The 14,598-nt window shown below is 40.3% G+C and overlaps 1 protein-coding gene across 4 annotated transcripts in view; it reads left to right on the plus strand.

Moving 5' to 3' along the window:
* Nucleotides 1–14,598, plus strand: part of VWA8 (von Willebrand factor A domain containing 8) — a 294,392-nt gene that overhangs the window by 19,243 nt on the left and 260,551 nt on the right. For all 4 annotated transcript variants that reach the window (XR_012159153.1, XM_073345760.1, XM_073345752.1 and 1 more), the window contains exon 3: nt 11,402–11,532. Coding sequence is in view for 3 of the 4 variants with exons in the window: in XM_073345760.1 (XP_073201861.1) it covers nt 11,402–11,532 (131 nt within the window). In the remaining variant the exon portion in view is untranslated. The remainder of the gene's footprint in view (nt 1–11,401; nt 11,533–14,598) is intronic.

Consider the following 14,598-nt stretch of genomic DNA (forward strand, 5'->3'; position numbering starts at 1 on the left):
CAATCTCTCATTTAAAAACAGCCACTGTTCTTTTTCGAGCAGTTGCTCCACTTGTGGTTGCTCCACTTCAGGAGTGCATGTGCCCTTTGCCTTTGGTCAGAGATTTTTAGTAGCAGTGTATGTTTGGCCCGTGTGTGCACCCTTCACATCCTCTTCATGTCTCGTGTCAAGGCTGTATAGGTGTGTGCATGTTAAACACCCATAGTTCCTTCTCAACCGCCTTCGTCCAGTGACAGAATTTATTGTGTGGCTGTTTTTCTTTTTAGCATTAGAATATAGTACATAGTGTTAGTTCTTCAGTTAGTTTATAGGATACTTAGCTGTATATAGTTGTTAGAATTGTTATTCCCGTGTTCTTTTTTCCTTCTAAAAAATAAAAATATTGTTTTTTCCCCTATTCAGGGGTCAAATTTTTTTTCTTGTATCTGGGATGCTGGGTTCTCTGGGTTTTAAAAGGTGCCTCTCTTGCTGAGTCAGGCGTTGCTTGGGAGACTTGCATATCCCCTGCAAGTGTAAGATTTACACTTCTTTTAAGGGAAGGTCCCATAAAAACAGGAAAATTAAGTAGAGGCTATTAATGATGAAGCAAACCTTAAGACCGGCTTCAGGCCTGGGTACGGAGAACCCTCCTGTACAGGAACCCTCTAGTTCTGTTAGTGCCCTGTGTACTTTAAGATCATGGTCACGAGAGCTTCCAGCGTGAAGGCAGCATCGAGATCCCAGTCTTCAAAACTCTCTGTGACTGAGGTTACCTATAACTGGTCCATCAGTTCTGAACTTTCCACTCAAAGACGAAGGAAGGGGATAAAAGGAGCAGGACTAAGAGTTCCTCCTCAAAGAAGATCCAATCCCTGGAATCTTCAGTCTCCGAAAGGAGTGCTGTTGAGGCACCGACTACTTCAGGTATGGTAAGGTACTCTAAGATTTCATCTCAGATCTGTCTCTTGGCAGGAAAAGAATGGGACCAAATATGACTACTACTACCATCAGAGCCCACAATAGCAAGAAAAACAGCCTTCTTAGAGTCTGTGGTGCCATCAGTATTTTCATCAGTGCTTCCGACAGCAACATCGGGAACAACCTTGAAGCCTATGTCAAGTTCTATCGTGTTCCTGGTATCTCAGGAGTTCCGGTGCCCTAAAGATCTCATGGTACCGAACGAGCCTCCTTGCGACTTCCAGACACCTCTTAGTACCAAGATCTGCTGGGTCTCCAAGTGCACATTTTGTACTGAAATTTATTGCTTCCTAAACTTCTACCATTCAGGGAGAAGGTTTGTCACCCCCTTTACAATATATGGAGGAGCATTCAGACTCAGACTCAGCTTTCTGTTCAAGGGTCTCCAGTTTATTCGAGAAGATGTTATTCCCCTCTGCAGAGGAAAGAGAGGCAGCATAGAAGACCTCTGCCTATTAGTTCTTGGGAAGACCAGTGATGGCTACCTTCCTCCGTGCCTCATGGTCCTCCTCATTGGCCTTATTGAAGCCCATAGGTAATGTACTGCAAGTAGTTTTGAGGTGCCCAGATTCAGTCTTATAAGGAATATAGTGAACCTTGTTCTCTGATGCTTTCCATCTCCGGCTGAGGGTGCGGGCTCCGGGGTTGGACTAGGAATGAGGAATTTGGGGTGCAGGAGGGTGCTCTGGGCTGGGATCGAGGGGTTTGGAGGGCAGGAGGGGGAACAGGGCTGGGGCAGGGGTGCAGGGAGAGGCTCAGAAGTGCAAGCTCCAGGCGGTGCTTACCTCAAGTGGCTCCCAGAAGCAGCAGCATGTCCCCCTTCCGGCTCCTATGCGGAGTCGCGGCTGGGCAGTTCTGCGCACTGCCCTGTCTGCAGGCACCGCCCCCACAGTTCCCATTGGCTGTGGTTCCCGGCCAATTGGAGCTGCGGTGGTGGTGCTTGGGGCAGGGGCAATGTGCAGAGCGGAGCCCCCTGGCTGTCCCTATGCGTAGCAGCTGGAGGGGAAATATGCCGCTGCTTCTGGGAGCCACATGGACCCTGCTCCCTGGCTGGAGCGCCGGAGCACCAAAGTGGGGCACGCCTCAGACTCTGCTACCAGTGGGAGCTCGAGGGCCGGATTAAAATGGCTGGCGGGCTGGATCCTGCCCACGCTTGCTCTAGTTCAACTTCAGTACAAAGGAAAAGGTATTCTATTCAAGGTACTTTCTGATACCCGAGAAAAAATGGTTTTGGGGACCAATACTAGATCTCAGCCATTTGAACAAGGATGTCAGACATCTGAATGTCAGACATTTCAGGGTGGTGTTCCGAGTAGTAGTTATTCCCTCCTTGGAGTTCGTGGACTTGTTTGCGACTTTCAACCTCTACTTCCATGTAACAATTCATCCCTCTTGCAAAAGATTTCTTCATTTCATAGTTGATCACGGTCACTACCAGTATCAGGTCCTACCCTGCAGCCTGATTTTTGCCGCAGGGGGTTTCTCAAAAAACATCATGGCTGTAGCTGCCCGCCTCTGTTGTAAGACTGTAACAGACAGCATAGTTTGTATATATCATATCAATCATCATAGAGGAGGACTTTTCCCCCTTGCTCTGCACCAAAACAATAAAGCTTTTGAGCAGGCGCAGAGCCAACCAGATAGTCATTTGAGCTTCTTACCTCCCGGGTATACAAAACACCATGGCAGACGGTCTCAGTAGACATTTGCCCCTAAATTATGAATGGGATCTGGCCTCTCAAGTCCTCGACAAAATATTCCTAACCTTTGCGGTTTCCAGAGGATGATCTTTTGGCCCTGCAGCCAACATGAAGTGCATGAAATTCTGTTTAGGAGGTGCTTTTCTCATTTTATGGACAAGTTGTTCGTTTTATGTGTATCTACCAACTCCATTGCTTTTAGAGGTTCTCAGCAAAATCAATCGGGACCAAGCCAGAGTCATTCTGATTGCACCAACTTGGCCAGGGCAAGTTGGTGTCCTTATCTCATCACACTCGCCTCTTGTCCTCCATGGTGGCTCCTGATCAATTCTCAACTATTGTCTCAAAATGCGGATTGAACACTTCATTCCAGTATGAATGTTCTGCAACTCCAGGCATGGTTCCTGTCTGGACTAGAGGCATCCTGTTCATTGGAAGTGCAATGTGCTTTTAAATAGCAGGAAGGAATCTACAAGACACATTTACCTCCAGAAATGGAGAAGATATCATCTTTGGTGTAATTGCCATTATTATTCTTAATTTTCACACAGTTGACTACAATGAGGTTCCTGAAAGGTCTTATAAATTTTTCCCGCAGAGTTGAGATCCTACTCTGCTTTGGGATCTCAACCTTGTTCCTCATCATCTCATGAAACAGCATTTTGAGCCACTGACTATGTGCTCTATGTTACATTTGTGTATGAAGATGGCCTTTTTGGTGGCCATCAGTTCTGCTCCAAAGGTTGGGCTGATTGAGGTTCTAATGGCAGGCCCTCCATTTACTTCGTTCTCCAGGGAGAAGGTGTCATTACAACCCCTGCAAAAATTTTATCAAAAGTTTCTTCTGAGTTTCACATTAATCAGACTATTAATTCCAGTTTTCTTTTGTAAGCTATGTCAGACAGTGCAGGAACTTACGTTCCATACACTAGATGTCAAGAGAGCACTGGGCTTTTACTTGAACAGAACCAAACCTTTCAGGAAGTCCTCTGGACATTTTGTGTCTTTTGCGGATAGGTCTATGCTATCCACTGTTTCCACACACAGACTCTCTAAATGGATTTCTCTATGTGTTACCTGTTATGGTTTCACTGATGTTCAACCTTCCCTATGAATGACTGCACATTCTATTAGATCACATTCTACATCTGTACCCTACTCAAGGACGTTGCAGTTGCTGAAATCTTTGGAGCCGCAATGTGAACCTTGGTACATATTTTTTTCCCCAACCATTATGTTTTCGTTCATGCTGCTAGATTGGATGCTGCAGTAGACAATGTGGTTCTCTCTTCAGTAGTGGAATCTGTTCCAAATCTCCTGCCTCCTTAAGGGGGTTACTACTAGGGAGTCTCCTGAAGTGGAGCACTCCCAGGGACACTACTTGAAAAAGGAACACTTACTCACCTTGTGCATTCTTTGAGGCATATCTCTCTGTGCATCCACTACCCACCTTCCTTCCCCTCTGCTTTGGGATTTCTCTGTGGACTTTGTGGGAGAGAAAGAACTGAGGGCAGTTTACCCACACAGCCCTATATAGCCTTAGTACAGGGCACAAAGATGTGTAGAGTGCATTTGTGGGCTGATTGGGCACTGCTACCAGAAATATCTGATCAAAGGCACTGGACACATATGCACCTAAAGTTGAGCACCCACAGGGACATGCATCTCGAAGAACTCTAGTTACTCTTCTTCCAGAGCATTGGAGGGTAATAAATGTTACTGTATTTATAATTGGCTCTATGGATGATCCATGGAATTGCAGACCAGTAAATATCTGTACCTGCAAATTGGTTGAAATGGTAATTAAAAACAGAATGACAGAATACCTAGAAGATCATGATATGACAGCGTCTAACCAGAATGGTTTTGCAAAGGAAAATCATTTCTCCCTAATTCTCAGAATTTTTTCAACGTCTCACTAAATTAGTGGATAAAGGAGAACTGGTTGATGTCTATTTAGACTTCCAAAAGGCCTTTGGAAAAAGTATCATGTGAGAGTCTACTAAAGAAACTAATAATTGGGTGAGATGCAAAGTACCGTCATAGATCAAAAATTTGCTATGAGGGAGAAGGCAAATAATAGGATTAAATGGTCTATGTTAATCATGGCACAAGGTAAACAGCAGGGTTCCTTAGGCTCCCTGCCTCTCCTTTATCCTTTTTATTGGCTCAGAAGGCAGTGGGGTGATGGCCCAGTGGGCTGGATTTGCTGCAGGTTTTCCTATATGATTGTCAAGGGCTCCTTGGCACCCAATCATAGCCTGTCCGTGTGTTGGTGACTTCTCTGGCCCTAAGGATATCTTGACTGGGGCAGAAGAAGCAGCCTCCTTCCCCCATATTTAGTCTCTTCTGGGGAAGGAGCCAAAGGGCAATTCAAGGTCTTCTGATATCGCAAGGCTTTCCCTCTGACCCCATCCACACACTGTAGGCAGGGCTCAGGGTAAGCCATCATCCTTTTCTATTGAATGTTCCATTGGTATGTTATCGCTAAATGTATGTTGTTGTTATCCTGACTAACCATTGCATTTTCTTTTCTGTTTTTGCCAAGGCAGTTTGGGTTTCTACGTGATCTAGTATGTTATGTTGCTCCTTTGGGAGTGGATGTTATCTTGTTGGGGATAAATGTCTTTGCCTGTCTGCATAAAGATGGTAGCTATGAAGGAAAATGAATCTTCCAGAATGATGGGATTCACTCTAGCTGGAACAGAGAGACTTGCCAGGAGAGACTGCCTAGAGTCTTTCAGTGGTGGCTTTCACCCTTTCTGTGGGGCAGAGTTGGTACAAGCTGCAAATCCAAGCATTAGTGGGCTGGATTGTATCTTTGGCTGGGTAACCATTTTGATTTTGACATCTGCCAGTTAGGAAGAACAAGCAGCGACAGCCATCCTGTGCTGCAAAGACTGTATTTTAGGTGTTTTTGAGGATTCTCGGGCTCAGGCTTGACTACCTATTTTATAAGCAATGCATGCACACTTTGTAAGGTGTCCTCCTGCTTCTCAAATAATATAATATAATATAATATCATGCACTTTCTTTCCCCCAGCCTAGATATACAAGCATAGCAACTTGTAATACTGTGTACTATTCTGTGTGTGCCTGATGGTCTTTTAGTGTATAACTTACACAGAATATACTGCAAACTCTTCTTATACAACATCTTACAGACTCAAAATAAAAATATAGTGCCAGATCCTCAGCTGGTGTTAATCAGCTTACCTCCATTGAAGCCAATAGAGCTACACTGAATAATAGTAGTGAACGTTTTGTGGCATATACATGCAATCTAACTTTCAACTAGTTTGCCTCAACCCCTAAATTTCACCTTTAAAAAAAGCTTTACTATTGGCCATAAAGTAAATGTATAGTACTTCTACGATGATGATAGATAAGAGAATATAACCATATAAAAAGTGTAAGCCAATATAGATATACTGGGTATACAATGTACTGGATATACAATGAAAATAGTGTAAGTACACAAAAAATAATGTAAGTTAGATGCACTTGTTCAGTATAAATTGCTAAAGAAAGTGTCGAAAAAATGTGATCACCTAATTATGGACTGAATTATAATGCATAGGTACAAGGAGGAGAGGCGAGGTTGTATATACAATCATAACTTCATAATTTTCCTGAATTATTGAGTACTTAACTGTGTAATTTAAACATGGTTTATATATAGAGTATATGTATAGAGAGGATCAATGACGTATAGAAGTTAAATTTTAGTATAAAAATAATTTCTGGAAAAACAAGAGAGGTAGTGTCATGAGAGACTATCTAGGAGCATACTTTCCTTGATGACTTTTCAGCATTTATTTGAAACATATTGCCTCTGATTGATTTTAGAAATACTCAATGTATTGACTTTTGTTATTTTACAAAATGTATTTTAATTGATAGAACTTTAATCTGCATGCTAACAGAATGATTTGGAACGAGTAAGCAAAGAAACATTTCTCCAGCTCCTGGGTACTAAATATGTCCGTAAGGAATTCTGCGTATGGTGTTATTATCCCTAAAAAGGGATATTATGAAATTTTGTAGGAATTTAATAACCAGTATTTCTGGATGTTAAAACTCCAGGGTAAATACTACAACCAGGAGAACATAAGTGCACTGGAGTACATTAAATCCATGGGGGAATGCCCTAGAGACTTTAGAATTTTCTTGTATGCTGTACAACATTTATGTTCTGTTCTACATGTCAGTTTGTTTTGCAAATGTTGCTGTACATTCTTAAATCTTGTTTCTATTTCTGGCACTGCTTTTAAGTCTGACCCAAGTTTTTTCTTGAGGCCATCCTAAAAATAGAACTGGCTACTCATATTATTGTGAAATACACCAGAGGCATTCACAGTCACGCTGCATGACAGCTGACTTTGCCATGTTTTAATGCATGATTAGCGAAATTGAAGAGTTCAGTTTTACAGCAAGATTTCCTACCTACTTAAAACATTATCATATATGGCTGTTGTAACCCTCTTATTAAAGAGTAGTCATGATAAAAAAGCACAAGGGACAAGTTCATAAAACAGGTTAAAGAACGTAGTTAATGCCTTTCAAGGATGGTCTGCATCTTACAATTTTTAGGATAGGTTTATTTATTAAAACAATTTTACATTTGTGGTTATATTTTTTAAAAGCAAATACTTTTTCAGCAATTATAAATAGCAATCTCTTGATAGTGCAATTTTTCTGATTTGCTGCATGAGCCGTCTCTTCTTGAACTATGTGTTATAATGAAGCTTTTTTTAATTTCCCAAAGTCTCTCATAGAAAGTTTCACACTGTTAAGAACATAAGAATGGCCATACTGGGTCAGACCAAAGGTCCACCTAGCCCAATATCCTGTCTTCCAATAGTGGCCAATGCCATGTGCTTCAAAGGTAATCATCAAGTGATTCATCCTCTGTCGCCCATTCTCAGCTTCTGGCAAACAGAGGCTAAAGGTGCCATTCCTGCCCATCCTGGCTAATAGCCATTGGTGGACCTATCCTCCATGAATTTGAGTTCTTTTTTGAACCCCGTTGTAGTGTTGGTCTTCATAACATCCTCTGACAAAGAATTCCTCAGGTTGACAGTGCGTTGTGTGAAGAAATACTTACTTTTGTTTGTTTTAAACCGGCTGCCTATTAATTTCATTTGGTGACTCCTAGTTCTTGTGTTATGAGAAGGAGTAAATAACACTTCCTTATTTACTTTCTCCATACCAGTCATGATTTTATAGACCTCAATCATATCCCCGCTTAGTGGTCTCTTTTCAAACTGAAAAGTCCCAGTCTTTTTAACCTGTCCTCATATGGAAGCTGTTCCATCTCCCTAATAATTTTTGTTGCCCTTTCCTCTACCTTTTCCAATTCTAATGTATCTTTTTTGAGATGGGGTGACCACATCTGCACACATTATTCAAGATATGGGCGTACCGTGGATTTATTGAGAGGCAATATGATATTTTCTGTCTTCTTATCTATTCCTTTCTTAATGATTCCCAACATTCTGTTATTCTCTGTGGTGAATTTATTTTTCATAATCTGTGTGTATGTGTTATCTATGGAATGCATATTGAATTTGAAAAAAATATTTTTCCAGCATAGATGTGTTTATATGGTGACACCAGATGGAATAAATAATAGTTATCATTCATACGTCCATAAATAATCTGTTGTTTAAAAGCACTTACTTGAATTGTCTGTTCCCTTTGGTTGTGTAATACAAATGTGTACTTTGTTTTAAACAGTTCGTGCTTAGGGCCCAGTATTGTTCCCATTGAAATCAATGACGGAAATCTGATTGACTTCAGTGGAAGCAGGATCAAGCCTTTAGTGGTTTTCCTGGATAGCATGTCAAAATATTCAGCTTAAAATATTGAAGTTTTTTATTCTGCACTGAAAATCTTACTGAACAACATGGAGTAATTTTGTATGCTGCATTGTAGTGTACCCTGTCCACCCTGATACTTTAAACAGATGCTTTTCATACAAGAAATGTGATTAACTTTTAAGTTGAATTAAAATGCTTTTAAAGTGAATAGGTACCAAATGCTATTTTTAGGGCAAGAGATGATTAGCCGAATATCTAGGTAAGATGAAATGATAAATAATTTGTATCTATTTTTAATTGATTGCATTTATTTAGATTTATAAAGCAGATGCTCATCTTATTCTCTGGGTGTGCATATAGAATTAATTTTTCATAACAATATAAAAATGGTTGGATCATCCCACAAGCCAGTAAATGCACATAAAATATAATAAATAAAAAATGAAAGTCAGACATAGAAAATCACTTTGTATATTACTTATCTTTCAAGATCTGGTTTCTTTGTTTCTTCTGCAAGGCTTGGGTACATCACTAGCATCTGAAATTGTCTGAGGTATCCTCTGCTGCTTTATGCCCTGATTCTGCAAAGACTTTCACATAGCAATTATCTCAGAGGACAGCAGATAGCTTTAAGATAGCTTACTGGTCTTGCATAGAAAAAAAGTGGTCCTACATATTAGTTCCTGCTTCTTACTGACTGCACAGCCTAGTTTAGTTAATTAGTACCCATTATGCCTCTGGTGTTTCGGGCAGCGATGGAGCTCCTCCACTCATGTACTTTTCTGGCAAGTCTTTCAATGGTTCCCCTGCTGTGCCCCAGATTTTTCAGCTCAGCTTCACCAAGTTGTTTTTGGGCGGCCTCGTTTTTGCTTGCCTTCAGGTGTCCATCTTATTGCTATTCTGTTGATGGAATCACTTTCCATCTGAAAAACATGGCCAATCCATTTCCAACGCCTCCTGGTAATGATGGTGCTCATATCTTCTTGGCGGCACTGTGGGAATAAGTCTTGGTTTGAGATTGTTCTGGGACAAAAGATAGGGAAGGCAGATTGAATGGAATGAAGATAGTGTGTACAGCCTAATATCTTTCTAAGTCAAGGGAGATGTGGTAACCCTTAAATTTTTCCAGCGCTCTTGTGATTTACTGCTTCCTATCCTGGTTTTTTTGAATGTTTGATTCCTTGTTGTCTTTGAGGGCCCACTCTGAATTCATGGTTCAGCTTAACTAGATGGCTCAGACCACACCCTTCCTTAAAAGCTCTGCAATCTACAAGAATCGTCTGCCTCCATGGATGGAGACAGTGAAACCTATGTGAAAAAAAAGTTATGCCAGTTGGATATGTGACAGTCTTTCCACAATTCTGGGAGCTTGTATAAGGACAACATGAAATCTTTGGTTTGTTCAGTGTCAGACTCCCAAGGGCTTAGGGCCCTGGGAGGAATCCTTGCTTCATTGAAGTTAATGGCTGAATTCTCATTGACTTCCTTGGGGCTCAAATTTCACCCACTGCCTTGGAAGGTCCTCTCTGATTAGAAGGAAAAGGTGAAAGAACTTTTTTCATCACTGCCTAATTTCTGTGTTCCTTCATTGCCTCTTCTAAACAGTCTGCCACAGTGGCAAGTCACAGAGGAAACATGTGCTGTACCTAATGGCTAATTATTTTGTATGACTCAGTGCCAGTAGCTTTCCCAACACTTAGGATCCTAGGGGAGTTCTTCAGTGGCATGTCTGAGATAAAGAATAGGCTAACTTTTATATTGCTTTTGCCTTGGAAGCTAATTGGGAGTATGCTGAGGTGAGAATTGGATGTGTTGTGGAAGGCATAAAATCTTCTGTGACAGTTTCTGTCTACGAGAGAGATCGACTGGTATAGTCGGTGGTGGTATAACCATTCATAGAAACCATTTGCCTTTGAATGTATTTTTGTTTTTTGTTTTAAATTTTATCATATGTTTTGGGCACATTTTTTGTTTGCAAGTCCATTACTATCTCTAGTAATGTACTGTAAACAGATTTAGGATTGTTTGATAAAAGGCTGCTGCAAAACGTATAGGAAGTATGAAAATAAGACACAGAAGAATCTTGTTAATTTTTATTTTTGATTGGGAAATCTATTCCAAATTACCAAATTTTGCATATCAGAGAGTAAGCAGAAACACACAAATCAAAAACTGTATCAACTGTATCAATTTATGCTTTGAGCAATATACTGGAATGTAAATTAACAGGATAAGTAGTATTTTTCTGGTATACTTCCATCCCTGACTTCAGCAACTCTAATGTAGAGCCAGTGGATCTGCTTTGAGTCTGTTAGCTTTCAGTCTGTCTTTGGAGGCTACATAATATAGAAGACTGAAGTACTAAGATTTGACTAGAATTTTTAACTCTGCATAGCTACTTATCTGTATTATAGTAGATTAAAATGTATAGAAGAACTTGATTAAAAAAAACCCTAGCAAATTAGACCTTATTTATCACTACAACTTAAGCTACTTGATCTGGTGCAAACATTACTATTTAATAAATATAATTTTATATGAAAGCAATGAGATATAGGCTAGATAAGTACTGTTTCTCTAATAACAGTAGTAATTCATTTATTATTCATGTTACAGTAGTCAAGACTGGGGCCACATTGTGCAACTGTGACATGAATTTAACAAACAAATGAATGGAGTGAGGCAGGGAGAATGAGGGTAGGTAGGGAACATATGTGATTACAGAGACTATGTGCACAATTAGCTGCTTTTGAGTTATTCAACTTTGGATTTATGGATTTATGTATTCAATTTTAAAATCTAAATAAACAAGGAGTACGATGTCAGTAATCCCTACTGGCCACCAACCTCATTTAATAGTATTTGTTTAAAGCTGCATAATTCAGACTAGAGTTAATTTATATATATATTTTTTTCTTACAGTGTCAGACAATTTGGCCCAATCTGTAGTCCAGCATCTAAGATGGATAATGCAAAAAGATCTTTTGGGGCAAGATGTCTTTCTTATAGGCCCCCCTGGACCCCTTCGACGCTCTATTGCCATGCAGTACCTGGTACGTTTTAAAACTTTGTTTATATTAATGAGAATGGAAGTAGTTAAGATTGTTTAGTTGTTATTGTGTTGTGGGTGCACGTGTGCATGTGTGTCTATATGTGTGTAGGTGAGTGTATGTATTCTATTACTTGTTGAATTGTAAAAGGTAATATTAGAAAAGCTTATATGACTTGTTACTTAGTTGCCAAAGAACTTATTCCATGCCATGCTTTTCAAAGTTTGGTTTTTATTTTACAATGAATAAAAAGTACAAACATTTAAGTGAATATTTTTTTTGCTTAATCAATTAAATGTTACTAAGAAAAAACAGTTGAAAAAGTAAAGGAGTACTTGTGGCACCTTAGAGACTAACCAATTTATTTGAGCATAAGCTTTCGTGAGCTACAGCTCTGTAGCACATGAAAGCTTATGCTCAAATAAATTGGTTAGTCTCTAAGGTGCCACAAGTACTCCTTTTCTTTTTGTGAATACAGACTAACACGGCTGTTACTCTGAAACCAGTTGAAAAAGTGTTACCATATGCAATCACAAATGGAAAAATAGCCTATTCTTTGTATTTCATACTTTTCGGAATAAAGATCTCTGCATACTGTAAAAGACAGTGAGCCACATTGCTTCCTCCATGGAAAAACTGAGGGAAGGGGTTGAGGGAAGGAATACTCTGAGGTTTTCCTTGCAGATTTTCCTCATAATGTTTAGGTAGAGATATGCATTTGTTTTTATCCTCTGTTCCCTGGGGAAATGGGAGGGAGCGTGGCACCCACACCCTGGATCTAAAGTATCTGCTGGAAGTCTTGTGACTGCACCATGTGTGAGGTTTCCTGCCCACCCCACTATGATCCATGGGTGTGTGGCTTCATCCATTAGCTTTGAAATCTACCACAATGTGCCCTTTTCTGCTTCCTCAAGTTGTATAAAGAAAGCATTTTCCTTGCCATATGTTTTTCTTTTGTTTTGTTTTTTTACATTAGAAATACAAATTGCATCTGTCCTGGGAGATAGTATGGACCATGAGAGAACTGGTATCATTATAACTTACTAGATGTCAAGGAAATGAAATGTAATTAAATGGCAGTTATTCATAAGAACGGCCATACTGGGTCAGACCAAAGGTCCATCTAGCCCAATATCCTGTCTTCTGACTGGATAAGATTGCGTAAAAATTTTTTATGTTTGTGTGATGGGTTGCCCCCATTTTGAGATGCCACCTGATGTGCTGAGATACCACTGAACTTGCCTGTTCTGCCAGCCAGTGCACCCTTTTTACCTGTCTTGCTGAGCCAGGCTATTAAGCCTCCTCCAGCACACACACAGGCAGGGCCACACCCAACTGCAGAACGACAGAGACACTGAGATCAGCTCTGGGGACCCAGCTTAAAGGACTTGCCCCAGCACTCAGGTGTCCACTTTCCTTGGGGTGCAGATCTAATGGTTATTATGAAATCTGTCTCCTCCCTCAATGTGGAGGAAGGTATGCACAGCCTCTTCTCCCCCCCCTTCCCCCTCAGTTATGAATTACACAAACTAGGTTGTATTATAAACAAGAAATAAGTTTATTAACTATAAAAGGCAGATTTTAACTGATTAAAGGGGTAGCAAACAGAACAAAGCGGATTACTAAGCAAATAAAACACAACACACAAACTAAGCTTGTTTCACTAAAGAAATTGGTTACAAATAGTAATTTCTCACCCTAGATATTGTTACAGAAAGTCTTGAAAGGCCGCTGCACTGGCTGGCAGCTTGAGACTTCAGGTATTTCCACTCACAGACTGGTCGCCTTCCCAGCCTGGGTTCAGCCCTTCTCCCCTCAGTTCCGTTCTTGCTTCTAGGTGTTTTTCAGTATCTCCTTGGGTGGAGAGGTAAAGGAGAACCACGATGATGTCATTCCCCTGCCTTTTATAGCTCTTGTGTATACAGAAACCTTTTGTCTCCCAGTGGAAGAATACTGGCATTTCCAGGGGTGGGTCCAGTACCAGGTGACTCAGACCAATGTCTCTGCAGGGCTGTGGCAGCCATTACTCGTAGGCTGTCTGGAGTGTCCACAGGAAGACTAAGCTCTTTCACAGCCCATTGTCTTTGCTAATGGGCCATTAGCCCTGTCTGGCTTTTCCATTATTGTACTTGAAGGGCTAGTTGGGAGTGACACCCAAAGTAACACATTTGAAATACAGATACATAGTCAGTATTCCTAACTTCAGATACAGAAGTGATGTTGGCATACAAATTGGATAATCACATTCAGTAAATCATAACCTTTCCAATGATATCGTACAAAAGCCATCTTGCATAAAGTATATCTCAGTTATGTCATATTCATATCATAAACATATTTTCATAAAGAATATGGAGTGAAACATCACAGTTTGTTTTGCTTACAAATGTTCAAATGAACTGTTTGGGAAGAAAGTTCTGGTAAAGATGCAAAACGCTTTCAGCTAAGAGCTGAGAGCATTCTTGGTGTGTATCTCGGAGTCCCCACTGAGGCCTACAGAAGAACAGGAGACCCACCTGATATTCCTGCTATTTCTAAGGTTAAAAAAAGCAAAGTAGGATACAAACATAAGGGGGGAAATTCAAACCTATTCCATAGAACAGCGAAATGGCACAAACCCATTTTTTTGTCTTATAGAGGTAATCTGTTAATTTCCGGATTTAAAACTTTAGTTATTAATATAAATAATAAATACCATAGTACTCAGGAGCCCAGTCATGGACTTGGACCCATTGTGCTGGGCGCTGTATAAACACAAACACAGTCCTTGCTCCAAAAAGCTTACAAAAAATAACAGCATGATTCAGTAGGCAAAAAATGTAGTTCTTCAGCCTACTCACAAGGATGTTTAAACTCAGTGGTTATTTTTCTGAGACCAATATTAACATCACTGAACAGAAGCAGGGTGGGAACTTATAATACTCCTGAACTTAATAGGAAACTTGTGAATTTTTGCTTATGACTCATTGCTTTTCAGTGGCCACTGCTAGAAAGTCATCTTGGAGATAAAGCATTTTACAGGGCTTAGCTATTCGGTTTAGAGAATTTATAGGTGGTTGTTATGATTTT

This window comes from Lepidochelys kempii, chromosome 1 (genome assembly GCF_965140265.1).
Source record: "Lepidochelys kempii isolate rLepKem1 chromosome 1, rLepKem1.hap2, whole genome shotgun sequence".
In the NCBI taxonomy this organism is placed as follows: Eukaryota; Metazoa; Chordata; order Testudines; family Cheloniidae; genus Lepidochelys; species Lepidochelys kempii.